This window comes from Apteryx rowi, unplaced genomic scaffold (genome assembly GCF_003343035.1).
Source record: "Apteryx rowi isolate R43461 unplaced genomic scaffold, aptRow1 scaffold_1275, whole genome shotgun sequence".
Taxonomy (NCBI): Eukaryota; Metazoa; Chordata; class Aves; order Apterygiformes; family Apterygidae; genus Apteryx; species Apteryx rowi.
Genome location: NW_020447503.1, coordinates 9,356 through 22,557, shown reverse-complemented (window position 1 = coordinate 22,557; position 13,202 = coordinate 9,356). Strand labels below are relative to the sequence as shown.

Sequence of the window (13,202 nt, the reverse complement as noted above, 5' to 3'; positions counted from 1 at the left end):
TACCGTCCGCGCCGCTCTAGCGCCGGCCCCCGCCTCTCTCTGGTGCCGCCCGCGCCGCTCTAGCACCAGCCCGCGCCTCTCGCTGGTACCGCCCACCACGGGGCCGCGGCGCCCCCTGGGGGCCGGCGGAGGCAGCACCCGCGGGCAGGGGGCACCCAGGGGTGTCGCCCCCCCCAGCGGGGCAGGGGGGACCCAGGGGTGTTTCTTTTTTCCCTCCCCCCCCGCAAGCAGGGCAGAGGGACCTGGAAGGACCCCTATTTCAGGGCCCCCACCCCCTGCTCCCAGGGAAAAGGGGGCCCCAACTGCACCCTCTCCTGGGAAAGGGCTTTAAGGTGCCCCCCCCAAAATGCAGGGGGAGGTCCTAGGGGTCTGCCCCCAAAGGAGGGCACAGGGGGACACAAGGGTGCCCCTCAGTGAGGGCAGATGTCAGGGTTTTCCCCCCTTAAAAGACAGGGGTGCTCCCCCAGCCCCAAGCAGGGCAGGAAGGCCCCCCCCCCAACAAGGGCAAAGAGGGGGGCATCTCCACTGTGGCACCCCAAAGAAGGGGCTCCAAAGGCAGCCCCTGAGGGGAGAGAACCCCCCAAACAAGGGCCAACCCAGCCCTTTAGCCCCACTGCAGCATGACCCTGAGCCAGTGAGGGGGGGGCCAAGCAGCCTCCCCCCAAAAGGAGAGAGCTGCTAGGGGAGGATGAGGCCACAGTGGCCAAGGCTGGGCTCCTCCTTACCTGGGAGACTCCCCCGGGCCGGGCTGGAGAGGGCAAAGGCAGAGCCGAGCCCCATGGGGCCTGGGGGGAGGCAAGTGCCCCCCTCCCCCCCCAAGCACCCTCCTAGCAAGCACACGGGGGCCAGGTCCAACTGCACCAGCTTTATTGTCTCGCAACATACAGCGACTGTGTCATATAAAACCACTTTAAAAATAAGTTAAGATCCAAGAACAGAGTCACACGCGTAATGTCGTTCCCCCCCCCCCCCCAGCTGGTCCCTGTGCAAACGCTGCAAGTTTAAAACAGCCTCAGCAGCACCCAACTGTCTCCCCCATGGGGGGGGTGGGTCCCAGGACCAGAGGGGAAGGGGATGGGCTGGGGCCGAGAGGCGGCGGTGGCAGAGGTAGCGCCGAGCCCTCACCGCAGGCGCACGGGGAGGCCGTAGGCAACGGGGGCGGCCCCGATGAGGTGCTTGAGTTTGGGAGCCTGGCGAGCGCGGGCGACGTGGCGCAGGAGCGGGGCGCCCGAGCCCCCCTTCAGCCAGCCCTGGAGCAGAGCCTCGGCGTAGCGGTCGATGTCGCGGTCCGTCACGTCCCACAGGTTGCCCAGGACGAGGGGGCTGGAAGGGAGCGAGGGGGAGCGTGTGGGGAAAAAAGGGGAACCCAAAAGAGCATCGGTGCAAGAGCTGCAGCGACACCCCCGGGCGTCCCACCGCTCCAAGATCACCCCCTTGCAAAGGGATGTCTGAGCTTCCCAAGCCTCCCCTGGCTCCCCGTGACTCACCACCCGGCCATGATGTACTTGAGAACGATGCCGGAGCCCTCGAGGCTGCCGCGCACGGCCAGGGCGGCGCTGCTGCAGCCGAAGAGCAGGGCCACGGCGCTGCACTCCAGCCTGGCGATGGACGGCCCGTCGAGGAAGCGGGCGCCTGCTCCGTGCCCGGCGTAGCTGCAGGGAAAAGCCCCAGGTGAGCGAGCCGGCGAGGCTTTCCCTGCCCTCCCGGAGCAGCCCGCGCCATCCCAGATGCTCACATGTAAAGATCGTGCTCCAAGAGCGCCGCCTGCATCTGCTCCTGGCTCGGGATGGCTCCCGTCAGCCCGTTCCAGCCGGGCTCGCTGCGGGAGGGACGTGGTGAGGACGGCGGAGAGCAAAGAGCCCCCGCGCCTGGGGCGCCCCAGGACCCCTCCCCGGGGAAGGGGACACGCTCACCTCTCAAACCAGCCTCGGAAACGCTCCTCGGTGCCCGGGAGGTTGTTGTGCGGGTTGAGGATGTAGAAGGTGCTGCCGGGGTTCACGCCACGGCTCAGCACGGACCCTGCCTGCTGCCGGAGCAGGGATACAGGACAAGTCAGACACAGCCCGGAGCAGAGCCGCAGGCTGCCGAAGCCGGCAGAGCCCTGGGCTGGGGCACGCGATCCCCTGCGCTCTCACCTTCTGTGCCAGGGAATAGCTGAGCAGGAATCGCAGGGAAGGGAGCCTGGTTACGGGCACATCCCTCAGGCACGCTATGCTCTCCCAGGGCAGCTTCTGCAGGTGCTGGGAGGAAGAGGAAGGGGTGAACGAGAGGCAGCAAACAGCTGCGCAGAGAGAAGCGGGAGGAGCAGGGACTCACCTTATCCAGCACCAGGACAAGGGAGCCGCTGGCCTGCCTGGAGCAGGCTTTCCGCTTCTCCAGGGCCTCCTGCAAGAGGAACTGGGCCGTGTAGGGCTGAGCCGGGCAGAGGCCGAAGGCCAGGGTCTGCAGATCTTGGGGGGTGAGGAGGGGAGAGGCGTTCAGCACAACCTGCAGGGAGAGAGAGGTGAGGGGAAAACGCGTAAACGTTGATAGCACCGTGCCGTAAGCCGGCAACGGGGAGCCAGGCTGGGTTTGGCTGCCTGATCCAGCCCCAGTCCAAGCAAACCGGGGTCTCCCCACGCACACCTTGAGCAGCGCCGCATCCCCATCCACCCAGCCGCACTTCTGGAGCTGGGCACACAAGCTGGAGGCCTCCTCTGCCAGGCCGGGCTCCTGGCTGGTGGGGAGCAGGGCCCCCTTCCAACAGCCCAGCACCTGCGTCTCCAGGGTCTCGATGAGGCTCTGGAAGAGACCACAGAGTCATAGGGGGGGTCCCGGGCCCAGCAGCCCTCTCCAGGAGCTGTGCCAGGTGCCACCAGGCACATCAGGGTGAGGGAAGTTTCTCCCCGACCTTCATTCTCCGGTCCAGCTCCGAGCGGCACAGCCACCAGTCTCTCTTGTCCGTGCAGCTGCTGGATTCCTTCTGCTCCTTCTGGATGGCATCGAACTCGCTCAGCACTGAGCTCAGTGGTGTCTGGAAGAGGAACAGAGCTGCGATCCAAGCCCCAAACCCATCCCACAGCCGGGCTTGTGCCCTCTCCCATCCCTGCCCTCACCTTGGTGAGCGCAGTCGGGATCCGGATGGTCACGGGAGCGCTGCCCTTCTCCAGCCGCGTCAGCAGCAACGTGTCCCCCACGGAGGCAGGCTGGAGGCTCACGAGGGTCAGCACGCACACGGTCACCCCTGGGAACCAGACCCGGAGCTTAAGAACAGCCAGGGGACAGTCCCCAAGGCCACACAACCCTCCGGGGCTTTTAGATCAGCTCTTACCGCTGGGGATCTGCTCCAGCTGCTCCCTGAAGCCGTCCCGCTCGCGAGGTCCCAGCCCCGTGGAGCTGAACTCAAAGAGGTCCTGGAGCCGAGCAAGGTGGTGGCTGCGCGCAGCAGCGCTCTCTTCCCGCAAGGAAAGCCCTTGGAGCTGCTCGGCCACGTCAGCCGCCGACTTCTTCGCTTTGCTGGAGAGGGAAAGACAGGGAAGAAAAAATCCACTCTGAAATCACCTTTGCTGGGGCTCCGATGGTTTTGGCAGAGCCCCCTCCTGCTCAGCAGTGCTCTAAGGTTAAAAGCAGGGGAGGCCGAGAGGGTTTTGCTCCCCAAAGCCAGCCAGGGAGGGTGGTGGGACTTACTGCAGCTTCCTATGGACCGTGCTGAGCAGCTGATGGCGTGTAGTGACGGCGACCGACTCCGACACCAGGTAGGCGGTGGAGACGGGGTCCTGCTTGCCCAGGGACAGTGCCAGGAGCTGGCAGAGCTGGCTGTAGAGGGCACCGGGAGGGCAGTGGCTGATGCAGTTGAAAGCAGCTTTCAGGAATTCGCAGGCCGTGTCCAGGGAAGAGACATCTGGAAGGGGCAGAGCAACAACCCCCCCCAAGTCAGGGGTCAGCCCCTGCCAGAGGAGCTATCCGAGCCCTTTGCCAAAGCTCAAAGCAGTGGGAAGCTCTAAGGGGAGGTGGAGAAGGGCTAGAGCAGAGGTTTCTGGAGCCACCTGCTTGAGGAGCTGGTAGGAGAAGGGACAAATGTGGATTCCCCGGCACAGCCGCAAGCTCCCAGCCCCAAACCAGCTCCCTGCGCAGCGGTGGCCGGCGGAGCAGCCCCCCAGCGTCGGTCGCTCACCGCCGGCCGTGGGCAGGGAGGAGGAGAGGGCCTCCAGGTGCAGGGGGTCCCCGCTGCCGTGCCTCCGCGCGGCCAGGATGTCCTCGCTGGCGTCTCGCCGCAGGACCTCGCGCTCCCCGTCCGCGCCCTCCTGCCCACGCCGGGGCAGCCGTCTCCTGCCTGCGGGGAGACACGGAGGGGCCTGGTGGCAGAGGCAGGGACAGCCCAGTGCCTCGAATATCTTCACCTCCAGCCAGCTGCTGGGTAGCTTGAAGGCTCCCTGCCCATCATCCCTGCTCACCTGGGACTCCCTCCTCTTCCTCAGAGGCCCGCAAGACCTCAAAGCTGATCTCAAATTCTCCCTCCACCTTCTCCTCTTCCTCAATGGTCCTCAGAAGCTCCCGCTCCTCCTCAGCTCTCCTGCCGGGAGCCCTGCGGGTTGTCCGCTCCCTCTTCTCCTCCGCGGTCCCAGCTCTGCGGGCGCCCGCCCGCGCTCTCCGGGGCTGGGCGTTGCTGCTGCGGGAGCCGTCCTCCGACGAGCTCGTCTGCGAGCCCTCCGTGTCGGCAGCCGTGGATTTGGGGCGCAGGGCTCTCCGCGTGCGGCCCGTCGGATGGGGAGTCTTGTGGCCGGGGCCCGGGGTTTTGCCAGCCGCCGGAGTCACCCCCGGTTTGGGATCCTCCGTGTCGCTGTCGTCACTGAACGTCACCTAGAGCAGAGGGAGACGGAGGCATCAGCGCTGCAGCCTTGCTCCCCGCACTGCCGTCCCCAGGGTGGAGACAGAGCTCCCATCCAGCTGGGAAAGTTGAGAGCCCCGAAATCCTAAAGCTGCATCGCTCTCCAGCCTCCTCGCGTGGCCGGAGCAGTGGAGACAACAGCTCCAAAGCTCCGGCTGAAGCTCAGGCTGCACACAGACTCATTATCCGGTGCACCGGATAGGAACAGGCTAACCAACAGCCTGCAACACACTCAAAACCCTCCCAGCCTCACCTGGCTTGGTGGCAGGGCCAAGCCTCTGCCTGCAAAGGGGATGCAGGACTAGCAGCTACAAGGAGCAGGATGGAAACACAAGGAGAAGCTTTTCTCCTCTGCAGGGCTTTCCCTGGGGAGCAGGGACCCAGCCCGGAGCAGACCGGGACATCACGCTCAAGCCCTGTCCCTCCCCGCTTACCTTCAGGCGAGACTTGACTCTCCCCAAGGCTCTGGGAGCTTTCAGGAGCTGGGACTTGCCGGCCGGAGGGGGGGATTCGCTGAACACCGTGAAGGGAGCCCTGGGGCCCGGGGCCGCCGCAGCTCCCTGGGCGCGTGCCTTGGCAGCGGGACAGGGTCTCTGGTGCGGGGTGCAGGGCACCGTCACCGGGCGGATGACGATGGGGGGCACCTCGGTGTCCAAGTGGCCCAGAGCAAAGACGTCATCGGAGTCCGCTGCAGCCAGAGGCTTCGCTCTCTGGTTCTTCTTCGCCCTGGGCTTGGGCCCAGGTGCTGTCACTGTCACCTTCTTGCTTTTACTCCTCTGGGGCAGAGCCTCGTCCGTCTTGAGCGCCTTGGATGCGGTCGATCCTTTGGGGTCTGTAGGAGTCAGTGGAGGCTGCCAGGCCCAAGCGCTGGAGAAGACGCCGGCCACGGAGCCCCCGCGCTTGGTGGCCAGGCGGCAAATGGTGGCAACAGCTTTGGCAAGCAGCAGGGTGGCCCTGGAGATTTCCAGGCTGGGCAGGTGAGGTCTCCGGGATGCCAGGAAGGTCAAGCCAGCTTCCAGGTGCTCCCACAGCTTCTCCTCGGGCTGGGGGCCGGCCAGGCTTTGGAAGGCCAGCGTGGCGTAGCCGGTGGCCATCAGATCGTCCAGCAGCTCCAGTGCCGGCGGGGCCCGGCCGGCCGCCGTCGCGGGGCCGCCCCACAGCTTGTCCCGCAGCACGGCGGCGAAGCGGGCGGCCACGGCGGCGCAGCGCTGCAGCGTGGTCTGGAGCAGGTCGAGCCCCTCGGCCGCGCCGCCCGCCGCCAGCTCGCCCTGGGCGCAGGAGAACAGCCAGCGGAGGCAGAGAGCCGAGAGGGTCAGGTCGGAGCACAGGGAGCAGGAGCACGCGGAAGGGTGGGCGAGGAAGCCCAGGAGCCTCCTCTGCTTGGGCTTCAGCTCCGGCGACGTGGTGAGAGCAGCGGCTTTTTCCAGGCTGCTCACCGTGGCCACAAACTCGAGCGCGGGGCCCTTCAGAAAGCCCTCCTCTTCCCTGGGGGGCTCGGAGCCGGGATCCCGCCGCTTCCTGCCCTCGGGTTTGCCCTTCCGAGGCAGGATCTTCGTTTGCCCTTGCTGCTTCTCGCTGGCTTCAAACTCTGCAGGGCGAGGGGAGAGACGGGTTAGTCTGACATCCTTCCCGCACGGCTCTCCGGAACCGCGACGGTGGCTCCTGTCACGTCACCTCTCCCAGTAAAGCTGCCCTCTCGCACGGGGCTGAGATGGAGAAGGGATGGAGGAAGCCAGGCTGGGATATTCCAGCGCTCCCTGTCTTTTGACCCAGCGCTTCTGCTCCCCAGGACTGAAACACGGTTCACCGAGTTTTGCGCCCAGCATCAAGCCTGCCTCCATGTCTGGGATAAGGGAACCATCTGCTCCAGGAGCATCTGCACGGAGCAGATCTTTCACCCAAAAAAGCAGGCGCAAGCAGCACCCCCGGCACTGCCCAGGCTCAGAGCTCCCCTCTCCCCCATCCCCTTCCCTCCTTCGAGCTGGGAGGGGGAACTCACCGGTGCCGGACTCCAGGAGGAACAGGGCCTGCTGGAGGTCGGAGCGGCTCAGCTCCGGCTCAGCCCGCTGCAGCTCCAGCTGGGCCTTGAGCACGAGGAAGGCAGCACACCTGGGGGGGGACACAGCACTCAGAGCCCCCCCGGCAGCCACATCCCCAGTGCCTCACTGGAGGGAGGGAGGCAGACAGCAAGGAACAAGCCTGTGTCCGCCCGGCAAGCTAAACCCATGGGATAACACATCCCAGGACAGTCTGGAGCAGCTGCTTGCTCCCGACAAAGCCGAGAAGCAGCCAACCCTCCCACCGGGGCCGGCTCGGCCCTGTCCACAGGTCCCCCAGGCTCGGGGAAGGGATCTCCCCGCCGCGGTCACTCACCACCGAATCGCGTGCAGTTTCATCGCCAGCTTGACAGCCTCCAAGCAGAAGGCTTTGGCTTCGCACACCATCTCCACCCTGCCGAGAAGGGCCACGAGATGCTCCGAGCAGGCCAGCAGGTCAGCCAGCACCTGCCACTTCTGCAGCAGGTTTTCCCCTGCAAGGAAGGACAGGCAGGTGACCAGAGCTGCCCTCCCCAGGGAGGAAGGCAAGGAGTCGAGTCCTTCCAGAGGAGCAGCCGCTTTTCAGTCCACACAAGCAAGTAAAACTCACCGTAATCCACAAACTGGACATCTGATGTGGTCTTGTGAGAGCCCAGCACGTTGCTGCCCATCAGCAGAAGGATGATGCTACGGAAGAACTTGTGGGCTTCGGTGAGAGCAGTCTCAGGTGTCCTCCACCCTGCACGAGAGTGGTCGTGGACATCAGTCCTCTGCCCAGCAGGAGACCAAGTCAGCCCTCCCCAGCCCCGACGCAGCACGCAGTGGGAGAGACTCCAGTGGGACTTCGCAGAGCCCACAACCCCTGCAGCTCTTTCATCACTCTGGGGCTCACTGCAGGGTTTTTGACACATCCATTAGGCCCCCTGGCAACCCACCTTGAGCAAAGATCTGCTGCCTGAGCTCCGGCGAGAGGCGGGCAGCAGGAAGGCTCAGGTAGACGGCCGTTAACTGAAGGACGTGGGCTCGGAGCAGGTACCAGACCTTTGCAATCCTCTGCAGAGCTGGGTTCTGGAGCACTTCCAGCAGCAGGGCAAGGCCTTCTTCAATCTGGATGCAGAAGCAGAGACCAAGGGGAGGAGGAAAACTGTCACCGTTCAGGGTCCAGGATGTCTCCATGTCCACCATGGTGGGCCATGGTTGTTAACAAGAGGTATTGAGGACTGCTGGAGAGCTGCTGAGTTCTCCTCTTGCTCTCTGACCCCACATCACAGGCAGAAAAGGGTTTTTAAGCCCAGCCCCAAGCAGGCAGGTCTCCCCAGCAGAAGAGCCCTGGCAGAACGTACCTGGTGGCTGGTGCAGCAGAGCTGGCTGCGGAGCAGAAGGCACGTTTGCTTCAGCAGCAGGTAGGAATCGCTGCTGCTGTCGGCCTTCTGCAAGCAGGACTCCGTCTCCTCCAGGAAGAGCTGGAAGGAGACACAATAGCATGAGGGCTGCGGCCTTGGGAGAACAGCTGAGTTCACCCAGCCTTCTCCAGCTGCCCCGTACTTGCCTTGGCATAGCTGGGACACTCCAGCTGGAAGAGCAGCTTAGTAACCTGGCACAAGGCACCGGCCATGCCCAGGCTGTCTCCGAGCGCGCTGCACAGGGATCTGACCAGGAGGTAGCTCTCCAGGGCCTGCAGGGGCTGGGGGCAGGAAAACCCACATGGTTATGCTCGGAGACGATCCCAGAAGGATGCTATGTGCCTGCGGAGGCTGCTCTCCCCCAGCTGTCTCCACTACGTGGTCCGGCCAAGCCCGCAGCAACGTTACCTTGGCCATCAGTCTGTAGAGAGCTGCCATGAGGTGCAGGGAGGCCACGGTCTGCTCCGGGCTGCGCACGCTGGGAACTCCCTCCTTCTCCAGGAGCTGCTTCCACAAGGCAAAGGCATCGTCCAGGCTCTGGGACTGAGCTAAGGACACGTCACAGGTTTGAGCAGCTTCTCCAGGCAGACCAAACCCTAGCTAACACCACCACCACCCCTCCCAGCCTGGGTGCACGGGGATAACAGAGCAGGGAGGAAAGGCACCTCCAGCAATGCCTGCACCTCGCAGGAACATGTTTCCCTGCTCTCCCATGGAGCAGACCTGCAGATGAGCATCTCCCAGCGTGCACTTCCCTCCCCACATCACCCCCATCGCCATTTCTTCCTCGGGCAGAGGAACCTCGCTGGCTGAAGGGGCCTTTTCCCCAACACAAGAGGCTCAAACCCGCCACGTTCTCACCAGACTCTGCAGCCAGGTTGAAGGCGATGCCGTCATACAGGAACTTGTCCTCCTGCAGCTTGTCTTCGTAGTTGAGGTCGTTGGGCTCAAAGTCGTCCAGGTGCTTCTGCCCCTGAGCTTTGACTCTCTGCTCCCTCTCTATGCTCTGTGGCAGGTTAGGAGGCAGCAGCAACGCACGTTAGGAGACACAGGCAGGGCTTCCAGCCTTTGGGACCCTGCTAGGGCTGCAGGAAGGCTTTTGGTGGCCTCAAAGGGAGAGGGCTGAGCAGGGAAGAGCTGATGGGGGCATTTTCCAGAGGCAGTGCCTTCAGCCAGGGGGCACCAGGCTTGCCCACGCCAGTTGGGCATAACTGGGAGCCCTGGAAGTGTGGGGGGTTTCCAGGAGAGTGGGGAGCTCTTCTTCCTCCTAACTGCTGAGTTTGGAGGAGATCCGTGCATTAGGCAGGTGCACAGAGCAGTTCTGGTGCCCTAGGATCACTGCAGCTTCTCCAGACCTGGGCCACCCGTCAGCAGCTGCTGCAACCCAGTTCATCGCCCTCACCTACCTCCTCCAGTTTGGACTCCAGGGTGCAGATGTACAGCCAGAGCAAGGCCTGCGCTCGGTCATCGAGGAGCTCATCCTGGTTCTGGGCAGTCCTGGGCACGGACTCCAGCAGCCGCAAGGCCTCTCGGATCGAGTCCAAGGAGGAGCTGCCAGAGAGAGGGATTAGAAACACACCCCTCTGCACCCAAAATTCCTGGAGTATTTTAGGAGGACAGCTAGATATACCCCATGGCTTAAGACACACCTAGAACAGCAATAGCACCCCTAAACCTTTTAAATCCCTTGAGTACCCTCAAAGGCTCTCTCAGGGCTCCCAGAGACACAGGACGGAGCCACGTTGGGCAGTAGCTCTCCCAGTACGGCTGTATCCACCCACCAGTCCGTGTGCGCTGCGTAGTCGTGATAACACAAGACCTGGGCCAGCTCCACCAAGCCGATGGCCCGCTCGTGCACGCGGCCGCTCTCCTCCGAGCAGAGCTCCAGCAGGTCGCAGATGACATTGTAGCGCTCCTGCCCCGTGTTGGCCCGCACGGTCTTGTAAGCCTTGAGCTCTTCAAAGAGCACGGCCACCAAGGTCCCGGCATCCAGGCGGCGCTCCTCCAAGCCGTCCTTCAGGGTCCTGGGGAAACGGGTGCTGTCTGGGGGGCTCCGCGCAGACGCTGCCCCGCACGCACAGCGAGCCCAGGTCTCGCCTTACCGTAACCGTATCTCCTCGGCCCCCTGCTTCGTGGCTTCCGTTTTGACTCTGGCCCAGAGAGAGATGGGCTCCGCCATCTGCTCCCGGATCCCGCCCCGCAGGGCGGCCAGCCACTGGACGACGGACACCAGGGCTCTCTCGAACCGGCCCAGCTTCCGGTAGCTCTCCACCTGCAGCCTGAAGCATCTGTGCAACTGCGGGGAAGAGCGTGAACAGCGTGGTAGGACTGGCTTCAGCACCCTGCAGGATTCCTCCTCCGCCTCCCTCGGTGAGCCGAGCCCCACGCTGCAGCCCCTCGCGTGGCTACTCACCCTTTCTGGGGGTATCTCTGGGTATTTATAGTTATCTGCCATCTCCAGCCTCCTGCAGAAGAGCTCGGAGAGGGAGGTGGCCTCCTCGTGAAGATTCTGGCTGTAGAAGATGTAGGCCAGCTTAAACGTGCACGATGCTGTCGTGGAGAAAAGCCAAGTAATAAAGGTGCTCTGGAGAGAGGATGTCACCCTCTTGCCTCATCCAGCAAGGACTAACACCCTCTGCCCTAACCCTACAAGCTACACACTCTTTGCAGCTGAGAACCTGATGCTCTCCAAGCCCCGAGCTGCCTGGAGTGAGGCAGATACCGAGCTGCGCCCCTTAACTAGGGACTTCAGAGAGGGGGAAGGGTCCCGGTTGCTGTCCTAGGAGGTGGCACCACATTTGACCCATGTCAGCACCCAGGAGCCGGCTTCGGGCTCCCCTGCTGCAACGGGGACACTGACCGGTGACATCGAGGTACTCTGCTTGCTCGCTCGCAGGGAGCCCCTCCAGCGCCGCCAGCATCCGCGCCACGGTGCGTCGGCAAACGCCCACCAGCCGCTCGAGGCCAGACCACCCAGCTGCCTGCACAACGGCCACAGTTAGCGGGAGAGAAGTGCAGCCAAGGCCAACGAGACCCCTCCAAGGGGCTTCAGGCCTCAGCCACGTTGCAAAAGCACTAGGAAACCCAGTCCGCTGCCCCGGAACGGGGAGGCTTCCCAGCATCGTGCTTGTGGCTCGGGCTAGGGTCTCGCTGGGGACTGTCCCCTCCACTGCCGGTACCTGGGAGCCCTGGAAGGCATCGTATGCCACACTGGTGAAGAGCTGGAGGCTGTGGTAGAGCAGCTGCTTCACCGCTAGCTGCTGTTTAACGCTGTCAGGAGGAACCTGCAGAGAGGAGCAGAGAAAAAACAGTGTTCTCGCGGTCCTGATGGCACCAGGCACCGACGGTGGGTGCTGGAAAGGACAGAGATGCCGGGCAGGGCTGTTCCACTGGAGCAACAGGCTGTCCAGCAAGCCTAGAGCGGGGTTACCATCCCTCGTGCTGCTAACTGGAGCCTCCGATTAACAAGGCAGCCCACACTGGGCGGCCTCCAGCCTTACCTTCTCCAGCAGCCTGCGGAGGATGCAGCAATACCCCTCTGTGAAGGCGCAGAGGCTGAGAACGTCCTCCCGACCGAAGGGCCTCCGCTCGCTCCTCTTCGCGTACCCGTTGAGGGATGAAATGATGAACTGGCAGCTCTCGGCCAGCACCCGGACAAACCGCTCCGAGACCTTCGCTGCGGAGCCGAGAGCGGCGGCCGCCTGCGAGAAAGGTGGCCCGGCCTGGCCCGCGCTCTCGGCGAGCACCCGGCTCAGCCGGACCCCGGCCTCCAGCAGAGCCAGGGGGTCGTTAAAAGACTTCGCTGAGCTACCGGCTGCGGCCAGAAAGCCGTGGGCTTCCTTCACGGCCTCCAGGGCCTCCCCGAAGCAGTTGCTCTTGCAAAGACGCCGGCAGCGCTCCAAGGTGAGCTCAAAGAAGCACAGGGACCGCTGCGGGGTCGGCGGCTCCGCCACGCCGCATCCCTCCCGCAGGGCCGTGAGCAAGGAGCTGGCGAGCTGCCGGCTGAGGAAGGCCGCGTCGTCCGCGCCCAGGGGCGTCCGCTGGCCTTCGAACATGACGGCAGCCGCAGCTGCCTGGCGAGCCGTCTGGGAGGTGAAGAAGGGAGGCTCCTGCGGCAGCGGGGCGGCCCCGTCGTCCTCCAGCAGCGCCAGGAAGCGCAGGGCCCGCAAGCGAGCTGAAAGCAGGGCCCTACTCCCCTCCGGCGCCCGGCCGGCTTCGGTGCCGTTCCACAGCACGCCGAAAGCGCTCCTGGCCACGGCCGCGAAGTCCTCGCAGGGAGCCTGGCGGGGCCGGTACGTCAGCAGCCGGGCGCGGAGGAGATCGGCCGCCCTCCAGCAGGCATCGCCGGCCGCCCGGGCGACCGCGTTCCTCAGCAGATGGTAGAGGATCTTCTCCAGGTAAAGAGGAGCGGGCCGGGGCGTAGCGGCGACGTAACCCCGGCAGGCGGCCTCGGCCAGGGCCACGAGGCTGGCGGCGTGCGCGGGGCAGGCCCCGGGCTCTCCCAGCTGCTGGACGCAAGCTCGCAGGACTTTGTCGCACACGATGCTCTGCCGAGAGGGCTGGTTCGAGCCGACCAAGTCTTCCGGGGCGCTGGCAAGGCATCCCTGGAGATGAGAGGCTGTTAGCGCCACGACATGCGCTGTATCCGGCCAAGGGACTTTCTGGGAAGGGTCTTCCTCGCTGTGGGGAAGGGGAAGGCACCCCAGAGCTAGGGGTCGAGACCCCCCCCCCCGATCCCGCAAAGGGGCCTCCCCGAACCTCACCGTCAGCTCCGAGAGCAGCGCCTCCGTCTCCTCCCGGCTGCGCGTCCGCGCCACAAAATCGGTTCCTTTGAGGCGCATCATCTTGCCGCTGGCCTGCGACACGGGTGGGACGAGTCAAGGTGGGGAAAGGCCG

At 64.6% G+C, this 13,202-nt stretch overlaps 1 protein-coding gene across 1 annotated transcript; it reads right to left on the bottom strand.

The window, feature by feature from the left end:
• Positions 1–935: 935 nt before the first annotated feature.
• Positions 936–13,150, bottom strand: ESPL1 (extra spindle pole bodies like 1, separase). The gene is made up of 30 exons (XM_026055906.1): positions 13,070–13,150; positions 11,807–12,910; positions 11,486–11,590; positions 11,167–11,287; positions 10,720–10,856; positions 10,409–10,602; positions 10,088–10,330; positions 9,713–9,857; positions 9,168–9,312; positions 8,715–8,854; positions 8,453–8,587; positions 8,247–8,366; positions 7,839–8,010; positions 7,514–7,642; positions 7,241–7,397; positions 6,867–6,976; positions 5,302–6,455; positions 4,434–4,839; positions 4,154–4,312; positions 3,667–3,880; positions 3,311–3,495; positions 3,096–3,223; positions 2,891–3,013; positions 2,626–2,781; positions 2,317–2,487; positions 2,136–2,240; positions 1,914–2,026; positions 1,736–1,819; positions 1,488–1,652; positions 936–1,323 (listed from the first exon to the last, which is right to left on the bottom strand). Exons 1-30 carry the CDS (start codon positions 13,148–13,150, stop codon positions 1,122–1,124), a joined length of 6,603 nt encoding a protein of 2,200 aa, XP_025911691.1. The 3' UTR covers positions 936–1,121.
• Positions 13,151–13,202: the final 52 nt, after the last annotated feature.